This window comes from Protopterus annectens, chromosome 3.part1 (genome assembly GCF_019279795.1).
Source record: "Protopterus annectens isolate FY-2018-M chromosome 3.part1, PAN1.0, whole genome shotgun sequence".
NCBI classification, from domain to species: domain Eukaryota; kingdom Metazoa; phylum Chordata; order Ceratodontiformes; family Protopteridae; genus Protopterus; species Protopterus annectens.
This window is the reverse complement of record NC_056732.1, coordinates 1,388,676,887-1,388,699,984: the sequence shown is the minus strand read 5'-3', so window position 1 is coordinate 1,388,699,984 and position 23,098 is coordinate 1,388,676,887. Positions and strand designations below refer to the sequence as shown.

Below are 23,098 nucleotides of genomic sequence, written 5' to 3'. Positions count from 1 at the left end.
GAGGTGGACCTGTCCACATTCTGAGTTTCAACGCCAAGAGTGACTTCGGTATCTGTAGTCGGGGTGTGGGCAGAGGAGCCTGCGACCTTGGGCACAGGAGACACCGTCAATGAAGTGTCGTCGGTAGTCAGGAGCTGCGTAGGCGCCTCGCTGAGAACCGGACCATGTGTAGTCGGCTTTGGCGTGGTGTCGGTAGAGGCCGCGGACCTCGTGTGTCGGTCCTTGTCTTTGCGTTTTTTAGACAAAACCGGAGTCAGAGTATCCGACGACATAGTATAATTAAATGCTTTCCCAAAATAATGCTGGGCGAACTCCGCCCGATGCTTAATAGTGCGTTTGTTGAATGTAGCACAAAAGCGACAGACCGAGATGTCGTGGTCTGGGCCTAAACAAGGTATACAGAGGGAATGGAAATCCTTATGCGGTATTTGCTTCCCACAAGAAATACAATTATTAACTTTGTCTGACATCGGTCTGAGGCAAGAAAAGTTTCAACGGGTACTTAGCTTTTAAGAAGACTTCGGTTTCCAAATTTTCGTAATCTTAGGAGCTGGCCGACTGGCACTTGCGAACTCCTTCTGCTTCGGGCACCGCGCGGCAAGAGAGACTGAAGAAAATGGCGTTGGCTGGTTCCTTTATACCCCTGTCGCACTGACGTCAGGGAAGAAGCGACGACAACCGACGCTGGACCTAGACTTTGGAATTCGGCCGACCGAGGACCCGCCTGACGGCAGGAGAACCCATCTGTTATGACTGCAGCTGTATGCACGATGAACATCTGTACTGTTGTTACAGTGTTGAATTTGGTAACTGGAGTAGTGGTAACTACAATAAATTACGCAGCTGTATGCACGATGAACATCTGTACTGTTGTTACAGTGTTGAATTTGGTAACTGGAGTAGTGGTAACTACAATAAATTACACAGACTACAAAATACAAAGTATACACCACAGGCTTACCCTCTGCTCCCTGCACTAGAGGTTCGCCTCTGTAGGGCTGACTTGTGCTTGTCTTGGGATTTCATGACTGCATCGTGTTTCTTTTTCAGCTCCAGCAGTTTCACTCTCACATCTTCATCAACACAAAGGTCTGTAATTATATAATAAGAGGATATTAAGCTTATCTGTAACTGTCACGATGCTTAATACTGACACATACTTTAAATGCAAGGTCTGTAATAACAAAATGAGAGGAGATTACGCTTATCTATAACTGTCACTATGCTTAACACTGAGACATACTTTAAATGCAGCTGAAGCAGTTACTTTTGCATAAGCCTGCAAAGAGACACAATATTACAATCTTAAGATAGTCAAATACCCTGATCATCACATACTAAGACACACTCTCAGGGCTTGTGGTGCAGCTACTACATCAAAAACATTCTAAATGCAATGAAAACAGCAACTGCATACTGCAGTGCAAAATATATATATACATTTATGGTTATTAACCAAGACAGTGAGCTGATCCACTAAGCTCTGTAATTATATAATGAGGATATTTTCTCAGCATATATGATGTAACCTGTTTTGTGTTTTATGCTGGATGTACTGTATTTGTATAACTTGATGACGGAACTTTTCTCCCTGGTCCTCCACTGAAAATGGACCTGGTCCAGTCGGAATTTCCCGGTTAACAAATGTAAAATAAATAAATCAATAAATCAATCTCCATCTGTCGTCATGCTTAACAGTGAGCTGATCCATTAAGAAACTGTTTCACTCATAAGAGGCACAAATACAGCAGTATCCAAAAGAAAGAATACAAAATCACTTTAAAACAGGCAAACACAAATACAATGCTTGGGATCAGTTAAATCTTGAGTTTGACTGCCTGACAGTCACTTAGACAGACAGTATTGACTTTATTTACTTTCGGAGCTAAATTTGTTAACACTCAAAGATAAACATGCCTTTGAGTGTATTTTCAGGGATGATGTTGGTCATGATGCAATATGAAGAAGCAATTATAGAAAGAAACATTGCAAGGTAATAAAAAGCTGCAATCTCATAAAAAAATGCAACAGGAAAAAAAAAATAAGTTCAGGTCTGCAGTACAGAAACAGAACTGATAATAACCAAATACATATCAACAGTATTTACGTAAACTTAAATAAAATGAATACATAGTAAGATGTGGTATATGTTGATAAATACATCAAAAACTAAGCAAATGAGCTTTGGGAAAAAAATCTGAAAGGTGAATACTTAAAGCAGACAGTGACTGAAACTGTAGATTCATTTCAGGACCTGGGTATATGGGAAGATCCACATTTGAGTTTTTCTAATCATATCAACCAACTGGTTAATGGCAATTATATAATAATAGATTGTACATAAAAGATTTAAAAATTCTAGGAAATCAGAAATGAAGGCATTGTTTGTTATTTGTATTAGACCCAAACTACAGTACGGAATAACAATATGGAAACCTTACAAGAAAACAAGCGTCAGTAAACTGGAAAGAGTACAGTGGAAATATGCCAAGAGCATCCATGGATGTGAAAATTTATGTTATTATGAAACAGTGAAATATCTGAACTTCTACAATGTCTTATATAAATTTTAAGAGGAGACCTTATTCAGGTATGTATAGGGCCTTCAGAGCCAACTACGTCTAGGAATGCTTGGGGTTATCAAAAAGTAGAACCTATGTTGAAGATTCTGTAGGAATGAGAAGTGTACTAATTGGTTCTCTGAGAGAGAAGGTGATGCATGGAACAGACTACCAAATTACATTAAATCAAGCACTAGTTTAGATATTTTTAAGAAGAGCCTGGACCTATGGGAACAACTGTTTCGGTATATTGACAAGCTAGAAGGACATTACTGCCCGTGCTTGAAATATGTGTATGTTTGTATATAAGTTTAGGACAGTACTTATTACTTGCAGTCAAGTGGTATGTTAGCAACAGAAGTGAGAGTGAGGATGGCAGCACAGAAGTTAAGCTAGATATAAATGAAGTCAGGTAAGGGAATGGGGTAAAGAAAAAGCAAGTGAAATGTGTATTAAGTGGTAAAAAGGAAGGGCGGAGGAGACGAAGTGGTGAAAGACCATAGAAAAGTGAGAGAAGTATGGAAAGAGGTAATACACTGAGTGACATACTGTCCTCCAAGAATGGAAAAGAATGTGTGTTACTGGTGTCTGAACAGACAAGCTTATGTTTCTAAATATAAAATCTGATTTAACCATGCCTAGCTTGATTATCCATGATTAGCAAAGCAGTGACATTGGGTAGTCTTTCTGATGTGTACTTTAGTGAAAATCTGAAACCTTTGAGTGAGATTATTTTAATGATATTGCCTGGAATTTGATTTCAGTACTCGGGCTGGTTTGTTAAAAGCTCTTTCAGTGGTTGCTATAGTGTATATTGGTCAATCAAAGTGTTTTATAATCAGCATTTCTTAGAGAGTATGCACAGTTCTTAAACTGGAGTGAGTTCATGAGAGGGGGACTGTAGCAATCATCAAGGATTCTATATGCTAAAATGCTCATTATACAATGAGCCCCCATTAACATTCCTAAACGTGCATGCTGATTGGTCAGCGTGCGTGTTGTAAATCAGACTTATACTAATGGAAAAAGGTCCAGTCGCCCGGACTTTTTTCATTAGTACAAGTCTTTTTTTACAGCAACGGAGAACGCAAGATCTCCGTTGCTGTTTAGACACTGTCTCGCTATGTTAACATAGCGAGACAGCTTTAAAAAAAGTAACGGAGATCTTGCTTTCTCCGTTGCTTTTTTTAAAGCTGTCTCACTATGTTAAACTCCTTTAACATAGCGAGACACATTGGAAGAAGCAACGGAGATCTTGCTTTCTCCATTGCTTTCACCCACAGCTCTGATGTACTGCGTAAGGATATGCATGCGCATGTGCAGTACATAAGAACTGCTGCAGAATACCAGACAGCTGCGGTAGGGCAGCAAGGAGGCATTATACAATGCCATTATTTAAGAAAAGCAATTATTTTATTTCTTAAATAATGGCATTGTATAACAGCAATAACACACTTCTGGGTGTGGGTAATGCTGGATTTACCCACGGTTGTCTTTGTTTGGCCACTCGGGCTTCACCCTCATGACCAAACCACACCAACCGTGGGTACATCCAGCATTACCCACACCCAGGCATGGGTTATTGCTATAGTAAGAAAGGGATGGAGCAGTGGTGCAGCAGTTTGCGTTGTTGGCTCACAGCAAGAGGTTCTCCGGTTCGATTCTCAGCTGGGGTGCCTTCTGTGTGGAGTCTGCATGTCCTTCCTGTCTTCATATGGGTTTCTTCCCACGTTACAAAGACATGCATCTGGAGCATTTCTCCCTGGGCCTCCACTGAAAATTGTCTCGTTCCAAGTTGGACCTTCCCAGTAAACAAATGTTAAATAAATATATTTGCTCTCAAATGGGAACCAGCTGCATTTTTTTATATGGCAGCAGTGTTCACTGGTGGAAGAGAGCTGTGTGAATCTTAACATTTTACTCTCTGTCTTAGGTAAGCACTGCAAATTTTGCTGAAAGTGCCATTACCTATCACAATTAACATTTTTAATATTATAACCCTGCACTGAGCGTACAATCAAATATAAGAAAAGTACAGAGTATCAAGCTGCACTGGAGTACCTTAATTCTCTCAAGCATAACGCACAAAACAAACCTGTAACAGAGCCAAGTAGTTATATGACATTAAATGCTTCCCATACAAAACACTTTACTTACTACTACTCAAAAAAGTGTGATCGTGGGAGTCAGGCGTTTGTCCAGCATATTACTGAGTATCACTCTTATGTGCAACCACTGGATATTCAGCTTTTCCTTCAGATACATTTCCCTGATGCCCAGGTCAAATTAACTCGAGTAATACCAATACTATCTTGAATGTCCCCTGAAAACAGGCTACTAGCCTAGTGGGAGTAAATCGGCCAACAAAGCAGAAACAAACAAATAAATAAAAAAAAGAGGGATCTTAGAGTTGGTAAACAGAAGGGGGCTTGCTCTCCTGCAGAAACACTGTACTTAGTGATACTGATCATTATAATAAGAAGTTATGTACCTACCATAACGTTCCATGTTAGTTGTCTTCTTCTCGCCTTCTTTCTTGCTGGATGGGGTTTGGAGCCGATCCTCGGCTCCGGCTCGGCCTATACTATAGCTCGAGAGCTATTTTTACCGGCTTGAGGCAGCCCTATATCCCACAATACCATGCGCTAACTCCCCAGATCTCGTTGACAGCTAACACATAGTATAGTTTTATTGTTACCAAAAAAATAAGCCTTTATATAAAAATACGGTCTACCTGCTGAGAACACTCATGATACGGATAACCCTGAATAACTATGTATCATGAAAGAAAAGGACTCAGAGACCTTCAAATCTGTCCAGGCTAGGGGGCAGGAGGGAGGGACGCAAGAAAGACGGCAAGAAGAAGACAACTAACATGGAACGTTATGGTAGGTACATAACTTCTTAATGTTAAGTTGTCATTCTCGACTTCATTCTTGCTGGATGGGACAGCGTCCCTAGCACCTTGGTCCTGGGTGGCTCAACGGAACAGACTCATGGGTACTGTGGAACCAAAGTCATCTCTATTTCTGGAGGCTATATCAAGTTTGTAATGGGTAATAAAAGTATGTTGAGAAGCCCATGTAGCTGCTGCACAAATGGCATCTAATGGTAACCTTGTTTGAAAGGCTGTTGAGGTTGATAGTGCCCTGGTTGAACGAGCCTTAGGTCTTGAAGGAAGTTGTTTGTGTCTCAACTTGTAGACAAAGGTAATGATGGATTCTAACCATCTGGAAAGAGTTACTTTTGATACTGGAAGTCCTTTCTTTCCCTTCAGCATAAGAGAGGAAGAGCTGTTCTGACTTTCTGAATTGTTTTGTCCTGTCTAGATAATACCGCAGTTGACGATGAATATCCAAGGAATGTAGTTTCTGTTCAGCCCTGTTTGAATAATTTGGGAAGAAAACAGGCAAGTCAATAGTGTGGTTCAGATTTGATTCAGAAGAAACTTTTGGAAGAAAGGAAGGATTCGGTCTGAGAGTTACCCTGTCTTTATGAAAAACCAAATAAGGGGGACGGACAGGCAAGGCCTGAAGTTCCGACACTCTTCTGGCAGATGTTATAGCCACCAAAAACAGAGTTTTCCAAGAGAGAAGCTTGAGGGAACAAGAAGCTGCAGGCTCAAAGGGAGGGAGAATTAATGAAGTTAACACCAAATTTAGATCCCATTGTGGAGGAGGATCCTTAATGGGAGGTCTGAGCAAGAAGATGTCCTTGAGGAAAGCTTTACAGAGTTTATGGGACATAATATTGGTTTCAGAGAGCCCTACATGAAAATTGGCAATGGCCGCTAGTTGTACTCTGATAGTGGCTGACGACCCTGAATGAAAAAGCTCCGCCAGAAAATCTAGAACTTTATGAATTGGTGCATTAAAAGGATCTAAGGACCTAGCTTCTGCCCAGAACGAAAAACGCTTCCATTTACTCGCATAAGTCTTCCTAGTATTGGACTTATGGGAGGCAAGAATGATATCACGGACAGGAAGAGAAATAAAGGGAAGCCTGGCTATGGTTGGAAGTGGAGCAACCAAGCTGTGAGGTTGAGGAACTGAAGAGACTGGTGCAGCTTGCCCGTCAGACGGGTCAAAAGGTCTGGAAATGGTTCCAGATGTCAGGGCTGTTGCAGTAGATAATGGTGCAGGAATGGAAACCATACTTGTCGAGGCCAGTACGGAGCAATGAGGATCATTTTGGATCTCAATGCGGTTGCTTTCTGAATTAACTGCGGAATCAACGGAAAAGGGGGGAAAGCGTATAGAAGACCCCGAGGCCAATCATGGGCAAGAGCGTCTCTGGGGGGATGGCCTGGTAGAGGGAAGAGTGTGAAGAAGTCGAGGCACTTGCTGTTTTGAGGTGTTGCAAAAAGGTCGCAGCAAGGCTGGCCCCACTTCTGGAAAATTCTCTCTGCTACCGCCTGATTTAGAGACCACTCGTGAGGCATGATAATTGTCCTGCTCAGTCTGTCCGCTATGACGTTGGACCTCCCAGGGATGTACGTTGCTATCAGAAACCGTTGAGAGGAGATCACCCACTACCAAAGTCTGAGTGCTTCTCGACATAGGGGGGTTGGACTTTGTTCCGCCCTGCATGTTTATGTACCACACTACAGACATATTGTCCGTTTGAACTGCTATAGTCCCCGTGGGAAGAGAGTCCTGAAGGGCTTGCAATGATAAAAGCACTGCTCTCATCTCCAGGACATTTATGTGCAGGTGGCATTCTAATTGTTGCCATGTGCCCTGGACAGTCCTGCCCTGATAGTGCCCCCCCCCCCCCCGATCAGGGAGGCATCCGCTGTCACCGTGGCAACTGGAGGGGGGAAGAACAAAGGGTCTGCCCTGAAGAGGTTGAGGGGAGACCATCCACCAGGAGAGGTGATTTTTGCAAGTTGGGGTTATCAAAATGTTGTGAGTCATTGGGAGCTGTTGAAAGGACCACTGAGAAAAAAGCATCCACTGGAGAATTCTCATGTGGAAGCAGGCTAAGGGGAGAAGGAGAATCACCGCTGCCATGAGGCCTAATGTTTTCAGTACTAACTTGACTTGAATTCTGTTGGACTGAAACAGAAACTGAACATTCCGCCGTATGTCTGTCACTCTCTGAGGTGGTAATGTTGCAGACATTTCTGTGGTGTTTAACACGGTGCCTATGAAGTTTATACATTGACAAGGAGGATTTTGCAAAATTTATGGAAATACCTAGTTTGTTGCAAATGCGAATGATGTAATCCCTGGCTATGATAAGATGCTGCTTGGTGGTAGCGGTAATGAGCCAGTCGTCTAAATATGGAAACACCAGGAATCCTTTTTGTCTCAGGTGAGCCGTGACCACTGCCAAACATTTGGTGAACACCCAGGGGGCTGTGGTGAGACCAAAGGGCAGGGCTCTGAATTGGTAATGACTTGCTCCCAGCCGGAAGCGGAGAAACCTCCTGGAGCACCTGTGTATCTTTACAAGATAGTACGCGTCCTGAAGGTCTAACGAGCACATCCAGTTGTCTCTGCCCAAGAAGGGCAGAATGGACTGCAGCGTTACCATCCGAAATTTTGTCTTCTGCACAGACTTGTTCAGTCTGCTGAGGTCCAAAATGGGTCTCCAGTCTCCTGTCTTTTTTGGTACCAAAAAGAACCTGGAGTAGATTCTGGATCCTAGCTGGTCTGCTGGGACTGCCTGGATGACTCTTTTTTTCTAACAGCTTTTTTATCTCTAGTTGTGCCTGACCCCTTTGTCCGGGTGGTACGTCTGGGAGGGGTCTTGGCGGTTGGATCGGAGGAGAAATGAAGGGGATTTTGTAACCCTCGGATATGATCGACTGTACCCATTTGTCTTGAGAGAGGGATTGCCAGACTTCCGTGTACAGAGATAATCTTCCCCCAACTGCCTCCGAAGGTGGACAGTCGGACAGCTTCTCAGGGATGCTGAAAGGGTTGGTCAGGGAAGGATTCCCTGGAACCCTGGCTCTGTGGACCCCCTCTGCCCCTGGGGTGGTGTCTATTATTGTTCCACCCTCTGCCTCTGGGGGGGGGGGGGGGTTCACCACATGCGGCAGGCGCGACTCCCTGTGGTTTGCGGAACCACATCTTTCCACCCTTCTGACCTTTAGGGTATGGTCTAGATGGTGTGGAAAAGTGGACTCCCATGGCAGAGAGAGTCTTACCATCTTGCTCGCACCTGGTGAGGGTATTCTTCACCTGAGGTCCAAACAACTCTGAACCATCAAAGGGAGTGTTGGTGAAGGACGCCTTGAAGGGATCAGCAAAATTACAGAGTTGCATCCAGGCATGATGTCTTAACGCAACACCTGTGCCTGCGGCCCTACTCGCTCCATCGGCTGCATAAGAGATAAGCCGCATAGAGGAGTTGGCAATGGAATTCAGGGTAGCCAGCTGGGAGTTAATCTTGTCCTGATACCCCGCAGCAGAAGGATCCTGTATGGTTTCACCCAGTTCTTTGAGCAAATCTCTCTGAAGGCAGGTGAAATGACATAAGTAGTTCAGCGACCGCATGGCAAAGGTCCACTTACCGTACCTGTCCATAGTCCTGGACTCTTTATTAGGAGGATGAACAGGTACAGAAGGATCAGCTAATTCCTTCTTAGTGGCGGCTGCTACCACCATAGCATCTACCGATACACCTTTGGTCAGAAATGGTTCGTCTACCGGAGCAGAAATAAATTTAGAAGGCCTCCTAGGGGTAAGGTTCCATCGATTCAGGAGCTGCCTACACCTGTCTGGCCACTACTTCCATCAGTGGGTCGAAAGGAGGGGACACCCAAGAGGTGGAAGGGTGAGACCCAAAAGCGTCAAGGTAAACAGACTCGTCCTCCGAGGGTTTGAGGGTGGACCAATTCCCCCTCTGTTTCAGGATCTCTAGGATGTCTGAAAAGGAGACATCCTCAGAGGGGGATCTCGGGGAACCCTCCGACTCATCCAAGTCGGTGTCTGAAGTGATAGACTCGGGAGAGTCTACATGCCTCCTCTTGCACTTTCTTTTCCTAGGGGGTTCCCCTGAAGCTTCAGGGGAGGCCTCGGACAAAGAAGAGACACCCAAAGTGGGTATCCTATGCTTTGGATCTCTGCTATCAATTGCCAGAGGATGACCAGAGACTGTAACAGGCACTGTAGAGGGAGGAGCTGAAGGAACCAACCTTGGAGCGGACACCGGATCCAGCACACTCATCACCTCAAAGGCTCCCCTATCGGGCACAGAAGAAAGTCCTGGCTCCGAGGATACCAGAACCGCTCCCGGCTCAGAGGATGATGTCGGGGCCGAACTAACCAGCGCCGACGCTCCGAGAGGGAGAACGGGGTCGGACAAGGGTCCGATGCCACTCGCCCCCTCGGAGCCGACGATGGAGTCCCGGCGCCCGGACCTCTCCACGGATGGCACCAATGAAGAGGTCGGAGCCGACGACGCCGGGGCCGAAGGTGGTAGTATCGGCTCCGACGGGGGTAAGTTCCCGGTTCCGACAAACTCCGGCGCCGAACTCAACTGAGGAGTCGGAGGAGGAATCGAAATTGGCACCGAGGGAGCCACAGTCTGGTGAGATGGGCTTTGGAGTATTTGGGCCAGTGCCTGAGACTTGAGGAGTCTACTGACCACCCTCTCAATGTCATGGTCAGACAGCCTGGAAGACCCGGAGGAATGAGTCCTATGACTCCGCTCCGACAGTAAGGGCGATCCTGGAGCAGAACGAATGGACTCTACGAAGGGTGACCTAGAGCGCCTGCGCGCTGTTGTCTGCTCTGATACGGGTTTCGGAGCGGGCAAAGTCTTGCTCGCATCGGATCTGAATGGAGCCGATGTCGGAGCACTTTCGGTTCCGCCAGCCGTCGACTCAAGAACTGGAGCCGAGGGTTTGGTGAGCTTGGACGACTTCCCCGAGCCAGACTTAAACGGGGAGTCATCAGGCTTCAAAAAGCCCCTCAAAATTAGCTTATTGCGGCGCTCCTGCAGGACTCTTGGACTAAATCCCTGACAAACGGAACATGAGTCCTGCAGGTGCAAAGGTCCCAGGCAATAAACGCAAGTGTGACCGTCTGTCAGAGACATCTTCTGACAGCACGAGTCACACTTCTTGAATCCTGAGACTTTAGTGTTTTTGGACATTATAGTGGACACTAACAATCTAACACAGTCAGCACACACAACTCATTCAAACACTCACACAAGGGGAGAAGTTAAAGGGCTGACTAGGAAAACACACACACACCCACTCAATAAGGGCAAACTATAGGAATAACTATAGAAAAACTAAAGCCCAAAGGCCCGTTTATCAATTTGACTAAAGGAGGGGGGGGGGGGGCTTAACGAAAACTGCTTTTAAGGGTAGATAATGAACAGATAGGGAAAACTAACCTTAAATTTTAAAAGTCCTCACAAAAAGAAAATAAATTTTTACACTGACCTGAGTCGGTAAAAACGCAACCTCGCAGCGAAGCGGCAAACGAGATCTGGGGAGTTAGCGCATGGTACTGTGGGATATAGGGCTGCCTCGAGCTGGTAAAAATAGCTCTCGAGCTATAGTATAGGCCGAGTCGCCCATCCAGCAAGAATGAAGGCGAGAATGACAACTTAACATCTATTGTTTCGGCAAAGTTTCATGATCACACTTATGAGGTGGTGCAGGTGAGGCTTGCTCTTTTGAAAATTACAAAAAAACACTATACTTGTGATATTGTTCACTGTGACTTGTTTTCAATCAAGTATTTGCATTGTTTTGTGATCACACACAGCACAGTCAGTCATGAAACATTCTCAGTTTCATTATGAAGCCCTTGATCACAACTGACTGAAAAAGTATTACCCCTACAACCCACAACCAAAGATCAAAATATGTACTTCTGCCAAGGAAAGGAAACACCTCATATACAGGCAAGACGTCACACCTCTCAGCTCAGCAGGAGAAAAAAGAAAAAATATTACTGTGACGCCTGTGCCCTGGCCCACTAATCAAGGAGCCTCAATCCTCACCACTAACACCAGGGTGTCTCATATATGAGGAAAGGATAACAAATACACACAGTAAAGTGCAATTTCCCTTAAGAGCACACAGAAATCACAGTCAGTCCGGGGCTGGTCGCTCCGTTGCTCCCCAGTAAGACTCACCACTGGCACAGCTATAGGTTCCAGATCTCAGCCTAGCTGGCAAGCTAAAATCTTCAGCACCCTCACTGTCCAACCAGTGCTTCGTGTCCCTGCCCAAGTAGCTGACAAACACACTTTGAGATAAGAGTTTATACAACCACACAGACACTTCTGGGGAAGGCTGGCACAGTTTCTCCAGCTGTCCCCCTTTTACCCAGACTATATGGCAGTACCGGCTACCACCACCCAGCTAATATTATCAGCTACCCAAAGGCCCTTAAAAGGGTGTCCAATTATTACTGTGCAACATTATTATCCAATTGAGGAACAATTCGGATGGTAGAAAGCGGAGTAACTGCTCGTACGACAGGACAGTAAAATCCAAGTGAATTTAATAAAAAATAATGATAAAATTCAACAATAGTTACTAGTTAAGCGCTTTCGACTGTTACCCAGTCTTCTTCAGAACAATGTCAATGAAGTTAATTGTTACATTTATATGCTGGTAGCAGTTTGTTAATTGATTAATTAGTGAATACAAAATCCGCAAAAATTTTTCAAAGCCACAAGTACAACCTCAACACATGTAACCTATGTCAATGCTGGTACAGAAAATGTATGTATTAGTGTAAGTAATACAGTAAATACAGAACTTCATACATTTGTCTACTAATGAAGCACTTAATATGATGATACTACAAAATTAGTTACTGAACTATGTTAACATGTAAAAATTCTTTTAAAAAAGTTTGTGAACAATATTGTATATATTTCTCTCTCTATATGAATGAATGTATGTAATAATCAATATCTGTAATCAATACAAACAATAAAAACAGAATGTAATATTCATTAAAATTGAAAGGTAAGTGGTATCAAAAAATTATTCCAAAACTAAAAAAGGTTTGATGCTGATAAAATCATTGAGGCCCGGAGATCTCGTAGCATCTGTTAATACCTGCCACTTACTCTCACTTAAACACAATCTCATTTTCCAGTCCCCACCAAAGGGTGCTGTCTCTACCTGATCTATAATGGAGAATAAGAATTTGTGATCATTTCCCTTCTCCGAGATGTGTCTGTATAGTGCGTTTTTGGAATCCTGTTTGCCTATTTTGTAAATATGTTCATAAATTCGTCTGTTTAACTGTCTCTCTGTTTTTCCTATGTAATGTGCGTTGCATATGGTACATATCGCCAAGTAGACTACCTGTTTGGACCTACAATTGCCCTTTCTGCTGGTAATAGTGGTGTGGCATATGTCGTTCAGTTTGATGGTGTTGTTCAAATTGATGTGTTGGCATTGTTTACAATTGCCACATCTCACTGTACCTTTACTATTCTCATGAAATGACTTATTGGTAGCCCCTCTTTCTAAAAGCTTTTTCATGTTGGGTGCTGTCTTATAAACAAATCTGGGTTTGGTCCCCAAGCTCTCTTCCATACCCATGATCGTAAGGGTACGCCAGTGCCTTTCTAAAATATCCTTGATAATATAAGAATTTGGTGTATACATAAGTATGCATGTTCTACCTAAAGAATCAATATGTCCCCCCTTCCTCAGATCTGGAGTGTATTGACCTAATAGTGGTTTGTAGATGTTACCCCATCCATCTTGTACATATCTGATTGTCTCGTTGACCAAACTTTCAGGGTAGGCTCTGCTCAAGAACATTCCCTTAATGATGTCGAGTTCCTTCTCCAAAATGAGTTGGTTGGATGACATTCTTGCTGCACGGATGGTTTGTCCTTTGACCACATTTTTGAATACGTAAGGGGGATGGTTACTGCTATAGTGTACGTAATCATTGGAGAATGTGGGTTTTCTGTATATACTTGAAGTAAATCCTTCGGTGTCGTGACCTACCAACACATCCAAAAATGAAATTTCATTGCAACTGTATTGGTAGGTGAATTTTAAAAACTCCACAGTTTCATTTAGGTATGACATGAATTCCAGTAATCTATCTTCAGATGACTTCCAAAGAATAAAGATGTCATCCAGATATCTCACATACAATTCAATGTCTTGAAAAAATGCACTCTTGAACACATATTCTTGTTCCCACTCCGCCATGACCAAGTTCGCAAATATGGGGGCACAAGATGCCCCCATGGCTACACCCTTGGTCTGCCTAAAGTATTCTCCTTGGAAGGAAATAAAGTTGTAATCCAAAACAAGTGACATCATGTCGCAAATGAGGCTGACTTTTTCCCAAGATAACTCAGAGTAGCGGGTGAGGCTTCTTTCAAAGTACTCCAACCCTTCGATCTTGGGGATACTGGAAAAAAGGTCAGTGACATCTACTGTTAAAAAAATCATGTCAGAATTTCAATGATCTTTAGTGAGTGTACCTAAGAATTTCCAGGAATCTTTGATAATATGGGGGATGTTATTGTATACATTCTTACACCATCCATCAATCAATTTCCCAATGTTGTATGTTTTGGACCTGGATCCAGACACAATGGGTCTGAAGGGAGGCTGTGTAATAGATTTGTGTAACTTTGGAATTCCAACCATCTTGGCTAACACTGGATGGTCGACTTTCATGTAGGAATATGTGTCATTGGATACCCTATTGTCTATGAGATATTCCTCGATGATGAGATCGATCCGCTTGTGTCCGATGTTGACCTGATTTAATGAGATACTCTCATAATTACCTGAGTGATGTAAGATGTTTTGAATCTCATGGTTGTACAGATCGGTCGGGAATATCATGACTCCCCCTCCCTTATCAGGTTTCATGACCCTGATGTCTCTGTTCTTCATAATGTCCAGTAGCATTTTTCTTTCCATACATGTGAGATTGTCACGTGGTTGATCTCTTTGATTTCGCGTTCTATTGTGTGTCCAATAAATGTCATTGCACACTGACTGTAGGTAGGTCACGACACCGAAGGATTTACTTCAAGTATATACAGAAAACCCACATTCTCCAATGATTATGTACACTATAGCAGTAACCATCCCCCTTACGTATTCAAAAATGTGGTCAAAGGACAAACCATCCGTGCAGCAAGAATGTCATCCAACCAACTCATTTTGGAGAAGGAACTCGACATCATTAAGGGAATGTTCTTGAGTAGAGCCTACCCTGAAAGTTTGGTCAACGAGACAATCAGATATGTACAAGATGGATGGGGTAACATCTATAAACCACTATTAGGTCAATACACTCCAGATCTGAGGAAGGGGGGACATATTGATTCTTTAGGTAGAGCATGCATACTTATGTATACACCAAACTCTTACATTATCAAGGATATTTTAGAAAGGCACTGGCGTACCCTTACGATCATGGGTATGGAAGAGAGCTTGGGGACCAAACCCAGATTTGTTTATAAGACAGCACCCAACATGAAAAAGCTTTTAGAAAGAGGGGCTACCAATAAGTCATTTCATGAGAATAGTAAAGGTACAGTGAGATGTGGCAATTGTAAACAATGCCAACACATCAATTTGAACAACACCATCAAACTGAACGACATATGCCACACCACTATTACCAGCAGAAAGGGCAATTGTAGGTCCAAACAGGTAGTCTACTTGGCGATATGTACCATATGCAACGCACATTACATAGGAAAAACAGAGAGACAGTTAAACAGATGAATTTATGAACATATTTACAAAATAGGCAAACAGGATTCCAAAAACGCACTATATAGACATCTCGGAGAAGGGAAATGATCACAAATTCTTATTCTCCATTATAGATCAGGTAGAGACAGCACCCTTTGGTGGGGACTGGAAAATGAGATTGTGTTTAAGTGAGAGTAAGTGGCAGATATTAACAGATGCTACGAGATCTCTGGGCCTCAATGATTTTATCAGTATCAAACCTTTTTTAGTTTTGGAATAATTTTTTGATACCAACTGCCTTTCAATTTTAATGAATATTACATTTTGTTTTTATTGTTTGTATTGATTACAGATATTGATTATTACATACATTCATTCATATAGAGAGAGAAATATATATACAATATTGTTCATAAACTTTTTTAAAAGAATTTTTACATGTTAACATAGTTCAGTAACTAATATTGTAGTATCATCATACTAAGTGCTTCATTAGTAGACAAATGTTGTATGAAGTTCTGTATTTACTGTATTACTTACACTAATACATACATTTTATGTACCAGCATTGACATAGGTTACATGTGTTGAGGTTGTACTTGTGGCTTTAAAAAATTTTTGCGGATTTTGTATTCACTAATTAATCAATTAACAAACTGCTACCAGCATATAAATGTAACAATTAACTTCATTGACATTGTTCTGAAGAAGACTGGGTAACAGTCGAAAGCGCTTAACTAGTAACTATTGTTGAATTTTATCATTATTTTTTATTAAATTCACTTGGATTTTACTGTCCTGTCGTACGAGCAGTTACTCCGCTTTCTACCATCCGAATTGTTCCTGAGTTGCTGTGTTACTACATTTTGAATTATTATCCAATTGGTAGTATGACTAATCAGTCAAGGCTTATTTAGAGTGACGTGGACAGTAAACTCTATAAATATGCAATGTACTCTAGAGCTTAACTTATCTCTACACAAACCAGCCACAGTTAAAAGGTTATAAAATATTTACTAATAAATAATTAAAACCACAAGACAATACTTTCTACTACACAGTGCTAGTCAAACGAGTTCAGAGATCACACAGAAATACTTAAAATAAATCAGTAGTACAGTTCTGACATCACAGAAAAACATTTAGTCTAATCTTTATAGTTCCTAGCTAAAATAAAAGAAAACACAAGTCTAAGATAACTTACATAAGACAACAGGCAGATTGTTGATGAGTTGGATGATCAAGACAAAAATGTTTAATGCCTTCTGATTTTCTCTGTTTAAATTGATATTGCAGTTCTGATAAACATTACATCATCTTTTACACTTTCCTGCTGTTCCCAGACTGACAGAAACTGCATTTACATTCTTTTACACTTAGGCAGAAACCACAGCAATAAAGGACATTCCACATGTAAACACTGGTAATTAACTTTGGCCTTAAAACAATAGGCAGGAAGCCTTCATCTAGCCCGGCTGGAGCCGAATTGTAAACATCTAAGGCAGTCATGAAATAATTTTAATTTCAAAGGACCAACAAGAAATGCTTGACTTAGCCTTCTTTACAACAGCTGGCAATGTTGCCACATTGTTTTAAGTTCAACATTTCACAGCATATTCTTTCATTTAAAAAAAACAAGCTTGTATTTCAACATTCATATTTCCAAATGATAGAATTATCTGCACAATTCAATCTGGCTAGGCTGGCAGCCTTCACCCATCTCTTACCAATCTTCAGATAATCGCCCTGGAGAACTCAAGCTAGTTTTTCAAGTGACCCTTGAGAAACGCCGCTTGAGAGGGTCAGGTCTATCTGAGTATACCTACCCCATTCCCTGTCTTGAGAGCCCATCTGCATTGGCATTGCTACTCCCACTGCGGTGCTGCACTGACATATATGCTTGCAACCCCAGGCTCCATCTTAGCAACTTGGCATTTTGCTGGCTGGCTCTATGGAACCATGTTAGGGGGTTGTGATCTGTCATCACAGTGAATTTTCTTCCATACCGATAAGGCTGAAGTTTCTGCAGTGCCCATACTATGGCTAGACATTCCTTTTCCACAGCTGCATAGCATTACTCCCTGGGTTGGAGCCTAAGACTGAGATAAACCACTGGGTGCTCTTCCCCCTCTGAAGAAATCTGGCTAAGTACAGCCCCCAACCCATGGTTTGAAGCATCCACTTGTACAACAAATTATTTGCTGTAATCTGCACTGGCTAACACAGGGGGTCCTCCAAAAGCTTCTTTAAGCTACTGGAATGCCTGTTCACATGCTGGGGTCCACACTACCTTATCTGCCCTGTTCTTCCTTGTCAGTTCTGTGAGGGGAGCAGCTATGGTACTATAACTGGGGACAAATTTCTGTAGTACCTTGCTGTCCCTAAAAATGCCCTTACCTGCTTTTTAGTAAAAGGTGCAGGCCATGCCTGAATGGCTTCCACTTTGGCAGGTTCTGGCCTTTTCTTACCACTCCCCACTCTATGTCCTGGGTAGGAGACCTCTGCCATACCCATATGACATTTGCTCAGCTTAATGGTCAACCCTGCCCTCTGTAGTCAGCCCAGCACCTCCCTGACATGCTGAAGGTGCTCTGGCCAGGAATGGCTCTAGATGGCAATATCATCCAGGTAAGCAAGGGCAAACCCTCCTGCTCCTGCTAGGATATGATCTACCAGCCTCTGGAAAGTCACTGGGGTATTTTTGTGAACTCATACAAGCCAAAAGGAGTCACAAAGGCTGACTTCTCTCTAGCGCTGGGAGTCAAGGGCACCTGCCAGTAACCCTTGGTAAGATTAGTGGTTATAAGACACTTAGCCCCACCCAGCAGCTGTAAGGCCTCATCTGTCCTAGGCATGGGGTAAGCATCTGTCTCGCTGTGACTAATTAATTTCCTGTAGTCCACACAAAACCTGGTGCTGCCATCCTTCTTTGGCACTAGCACCACTGGGGAGGCCCAGGGACTGTTGAACTCTTGAATCACCCCTAGTTCCAACATCTCATGTACCTCCTTCTCTCAGGGTCTGACCAACTCTCTCAGGCACCCTATAAGGGGCCTGCCTAATAGACCTTTGGGGTCCTGTATCCACCTGGGGCTGCACCAGGTGGGTGCACCCTGGTTTCCCAGTGAACATGTCCAAAATTTCTGCAACACTGCTCGGATTTCTTGAACCTTGGTAGGAGATAGCTGCTGGGACATTGTTACCCCTTCCACTGAGGTGTCAGCCCAAGCCTCACTGAGGAGATCAGTCCCCAGATCTCTCTCAGACTCCTCCTGCAATCCACTGCAAATGCTCAGCACAACGGCCTCCCTATCATGGTAAGGTTTCATCATGTTAACATGGTACAATTTGTACTCTGACATCTGCTAACAGTTCCACCATGTAGTTAACATCACTTACCTTTCTTACCACCTAGTTGGGTCCCTCCCAAGCTGCTTGCAGCTTGTTGTGTCTGACAGGAATGAGAACCATTACCTGCTGTGCCACAGCATACTCTCTAGCTAGAGCATTCCTGTCATACCACACCTTTTTCTGTTGTTGGGCTTCTGCCAGGTTCTCCTGGGCCAAGCCCATGAGTTCCCTGATCCTTGTCCTGAGGTTTAGGACGTATGCCACAACAGACTCCTTGTGAGACTCGCACTCACCTTCCCACTCATCTCAAATTAAATCTAGAGGTCCCCTCACCCTATGCCCATACCGCAACTCAGAGTGAAAAACCTGTGAATTCCTGGGGAACCTCCCTGCAAGCAAACAGACAGGGCAAATATTTGTCCCACTCCCTCTTAAACTGATCTGCAAATGCCTGTAGCATGGACTTGACTGTAAAGTTTAACCTATCAACAAGACCATTAGTCTGGGGATGGTAGGGGTGGTCTTAATGTGCTTCACCCCACAGGACTTCCACAGACAAGCCAGTATGTCTGACATGAAATTGGCACCTCTATCAGTCACTATTTCTTTTGGGAAACCTACCCTGTTGAAAATGTCTAACAAAGAATTTGCCACCTTCTCTGCCTCAGTGGTGGACAAAGCCACTGCCTCAGGGTATCGTGTAGCATAAGCCACTACCACTAGGATACACTTTTTCCATGTGGAACTTGGGGTACTCAATTGACCCACAATATTCATAGCTACTCTCTGAAATGGCTTCTCAATCACAGGCAAAGGCATCAAAGGAGCTCTCACCTTGTCTCCTGCCTTGCCTACCTTTTGGCACTGTTCACGGGTCTTGCAGTACCTTGTTACATTTCTGGAAATTCCAGGCCAATAGAAGTTTTGCATAATATGCCTCTTTGTACATTTTATGCCCATATGACCTGCAAAGGGAATATCATGGACTATGGCTAGAAGCGCCAGACTGTAGGCTCTAGGAACTACCAACTGTTGTACTCTCTCACCTTCTAGCCCTCACTCAGGGGTCCACTCTCTGTGTAGTAACCCTTTGTCCCAGTATACAGATTCCCCCTTTTCTTGAGAATCAGGTGCCTCTCTAGCTACCTGCCTCAGGCCTTGCAATGTAGAGTCTGAGAGTTGAGCCTGTCTCAACTCTCTCCTTGTAACCCTTCCCAGCTCCCCTTCCACAGGAAGTCTGGCATCCTCGGATAATGGTGCCTCACTGTCAGCCTGGGTACTACTACTACTCATCTCTACCTTTGCAGTCACTCTGTCCAAGGGACCATCAGTACCCACAAGCAGCTGTGGCTCACCTTCAGTTTCACTGCTACAGCATAGCTCACTCCCTGAAGTAACCACCTCACTAGTCCTGGCTGCACGTATGTGGTCTGTCTGGGCCTTCCCAAAGCTACCAGACTTACCTGCTTGTCTCCAACCCTAACTGCATGTAACTGCACAAGCACAGGGTGCTGCACTATCGAAATCATTCCCTATCAGGACATCTGCAGGTATATCTTCAAACACATTTACTTGCTGGCTTCCTTTTCCACCCTCCCAGTCAAGGTGAACCCTAACCAAAGGTACGTGGAATTGGAACCATCCTAAAGTCCTGACTGGAGTAGACTGCCCAGGCAAGTAGTGGTCCTCTGTAACCATTGCAGGCTTTACAATGGTTATTATCAGAGGCTGTGTCTCTCTTGCAATGGCCTCTTTGCCATTCACTACAATAGGATATAGCCTCGAGTGGTAGTTTGGTATCCTTGTTGTCCCAAGACAACCTACTATTGGCATTTTGTCTTTCCCACTTACTGTCTCCCTCACATTTGGTTCCCCACTTTGCCGCCGTGGACACCTGTATGCCACATGGCCCCACTGGTTGCATTCAAAACATTTAACCCTAGCTCCTGGATGTGTAGCTGGACTAGTAGCTTCCCCTGCTACTGGCAGATTCTGTTGTGGCAGCCTGTGCTGCCCACCATGAGTTCCTTTAGACCCATGAGCAGTACTGGGGGTCTTCTTCCTGTGCAGGGCTGCCCTCCTTGCCAGGTACAGGTCCCCCTTCTTCCCCAACTCATCTGAAGTAGCACATTGTCTATCAAGCTAACCAGATCCTTATGTCCTCAGGCAAAGTGCTAAGGGCTTGTTCCCTCACTAAAAGGTCTGCCAGCCTGTCAAAAGTGGTGACCTGACATCCACTCACCCACCTATGGAAATAAATTATCAGTTCAGCAACATATTCACACAAACATTCATCTGCCTTGCATCTACGCTCACAAAACTTTTTCCTATACGTTTCAGGTGTTAGCTTAAACAGTTCCAAAAGACTATTTTTTTTCAAAACATGCAACATTATACATTTTGGACAGAACAGTTACAGCTTTACCATGGAGTAAGGGGGTCAGGAACCGTACCCATAGCCCTTGGTCAGTTTCATACTGTTTACATACCCTCTCAAACATATGAATGAAACTATCAAAATTATCCCCCTCTTTAAACTACAGAAGAAATTTGCTGACCTTTTATGCTTCTGGGGTCCAGTTACTCCCTTCCCCATTACTTCCATGACTCTGGCGAAGAGTCAGCATCTCCTTCTCATGCTGTCGCTGCTTCTCTTGTTCCTCAGTTTGCAGACGTAACAGTTTTTCATTCTCCTCAGCCTGCAAATGCAAATGTCGCAGTCTCTCATTTGCTTCTAATTCCACACTCCTGGCCTACAACTCAAGTCTCTTTAGCTCCAGCTGGATTTTTAAGTCCAGTGCAGAAAGGTTGAGCTGTCCATTCTCTGACGGAATTATATCTCCACCACCAGTCTGATTGTCCTCCTGGTTGCTGTTTTCTGATGCAGCTTTAACCAAGGCTGCAATCAGGTATGCCTTAGTCAGGTTTCCATGCACCAGTCCCCTAGCATGGCACATCCCCGCCAGCTGGCTCCTTGTCAGCTTTCCATACTCCTCTGCTGACATGCTGCCTGCTCACCCTGACTAACTAAGCTAATAGAAGAAATAAAACAAGTGTGATCTGAACTCTGAGTATTCACTGTGTGGCTGATTAACAGTACAAAACACATTCAAAGGTTATAAAATACTTAATAATAGATAATTAAAACCACAAGTCAATACTTTCTACTACACAGTGCTACTCAAAAGAGTTCAGAGATCACACAGAAATACTTAAATCAGTAGTAAAGTTCTGACATCACAGAAAAACACTTAGTCTAATCTTTATAGTTCCTAGCTAATCTAAAAGAAATCATAAGTCTAAGATAACTTACATAAGACAACAAGCAGAGTGCTGATGAGTTGGATGATCAAGACAAAAATGCTTAATGCCTTCTGATTCTGTTTAAATTGCTATTGCAGTTCTGATAAACATTACATCATCTTTTACACTTTCCTGGTGGTGTCCTTAGGCTGACAGAAACTGCATTTACATTCTTTTACACTTAGGCAGAAACCACAGCAATAAAGGACATTCCACATGTAAACTCTGGTCATAAACTTTAGCCTTAAAACAATAGGAAGGAAGCCTTCATCTAGCCCGGCCGGAGCTGAATTGTAAACATCAAAGGCAGTCATGAAATAATTTTAATTTCAAAGGACCAACAAGAAATGCTTGACTTAGCTTTCTTTACAGCAGCTGGCAATGTTGCCACATTGTTTTAAGTTCAACATCTCACAGCATATTCTTTCATTTAAAAAAAAAAACAAGCTTGTAGTTCAACATTCATATTTCCAAATGATAGAATTATAATTCTATCTGGCTAGGCTGGCAGCCTTCACCCATCTCTACCAGTCTTCATAATTACATTAAAGCATACATCACTTTTTCAGACGGAGTGACTCTGTAGTGCATTCTAGCTATGATAATATGCTTCTTTGACCAGATCAAACTGCCCTCACTCACATGCATAGAAGCCAAAAACAGTTCAAGAAGATGATATCAGTGGATTCAGGGGATAGGGAAGTGGGCTGTAAGTTCCAGCTTAATCTAGTATTGATGTTAGTTACATTTATCATCTGCTTTTAGCTGCAACTGTAGCTTATCTGCAAAGGTTTGCAAATGGGGCGGGGCATTTCTTATGTGGGGTGGTAAGAACCAGCAAACATTCTGCCTCAAATACATAAAACTGTGAGCAAAAGACTGCAGATGCAACTCTTTCCAGTCAAAATAGGGAAGGATTTAGAGGAAAGCATATCAGGAAGTCCCATTTAATGAAGTTGAGAACAATATGACTGAAAGCAACTGACTGAATCCCATGATCTTAAAGCATCTGGTAAAGTGGCATCTCACTGAATAGGTATTAACAGCAGCCATGATGGACACAGCACTGAGTAATACTCATACTGGCAGTATTATATAATTATGTGCTACTGTTATGTGGCCAAAATGTGCAAATATCTGTGATTAAAGGAAAGGATGGACATAGGAATACACAGCCTAGTTCACGGACATCCTGGTACTAGAAAAA

The 23,098-nt window shown here is 43.2% G+C and overlaps 1 protein-coding gene across 1 annotated transcript in view; it reads right to left on the bottom strand.

Moving 5' to 3' along the window:
• PPP1R16A (protein phosphatase 1 regulatory subunit 16A) overlaps window positions 1-23,098 on the bottom strand; it is a 1,191,114-nt gene that overhangs the window by 258,029 nt on the left and 909,987 nt on the right. Inside the window, exon 8 of the mRNA XM_044067426.1 lies at window positions 962-1,091. Coding sequence (XP_043923361.1) covers window positions 962-1,091 — 130 coding nt within the window. The remainder of the gene's footprint in view (window positions 1-961; window positions 1,092-23,098) is intronic.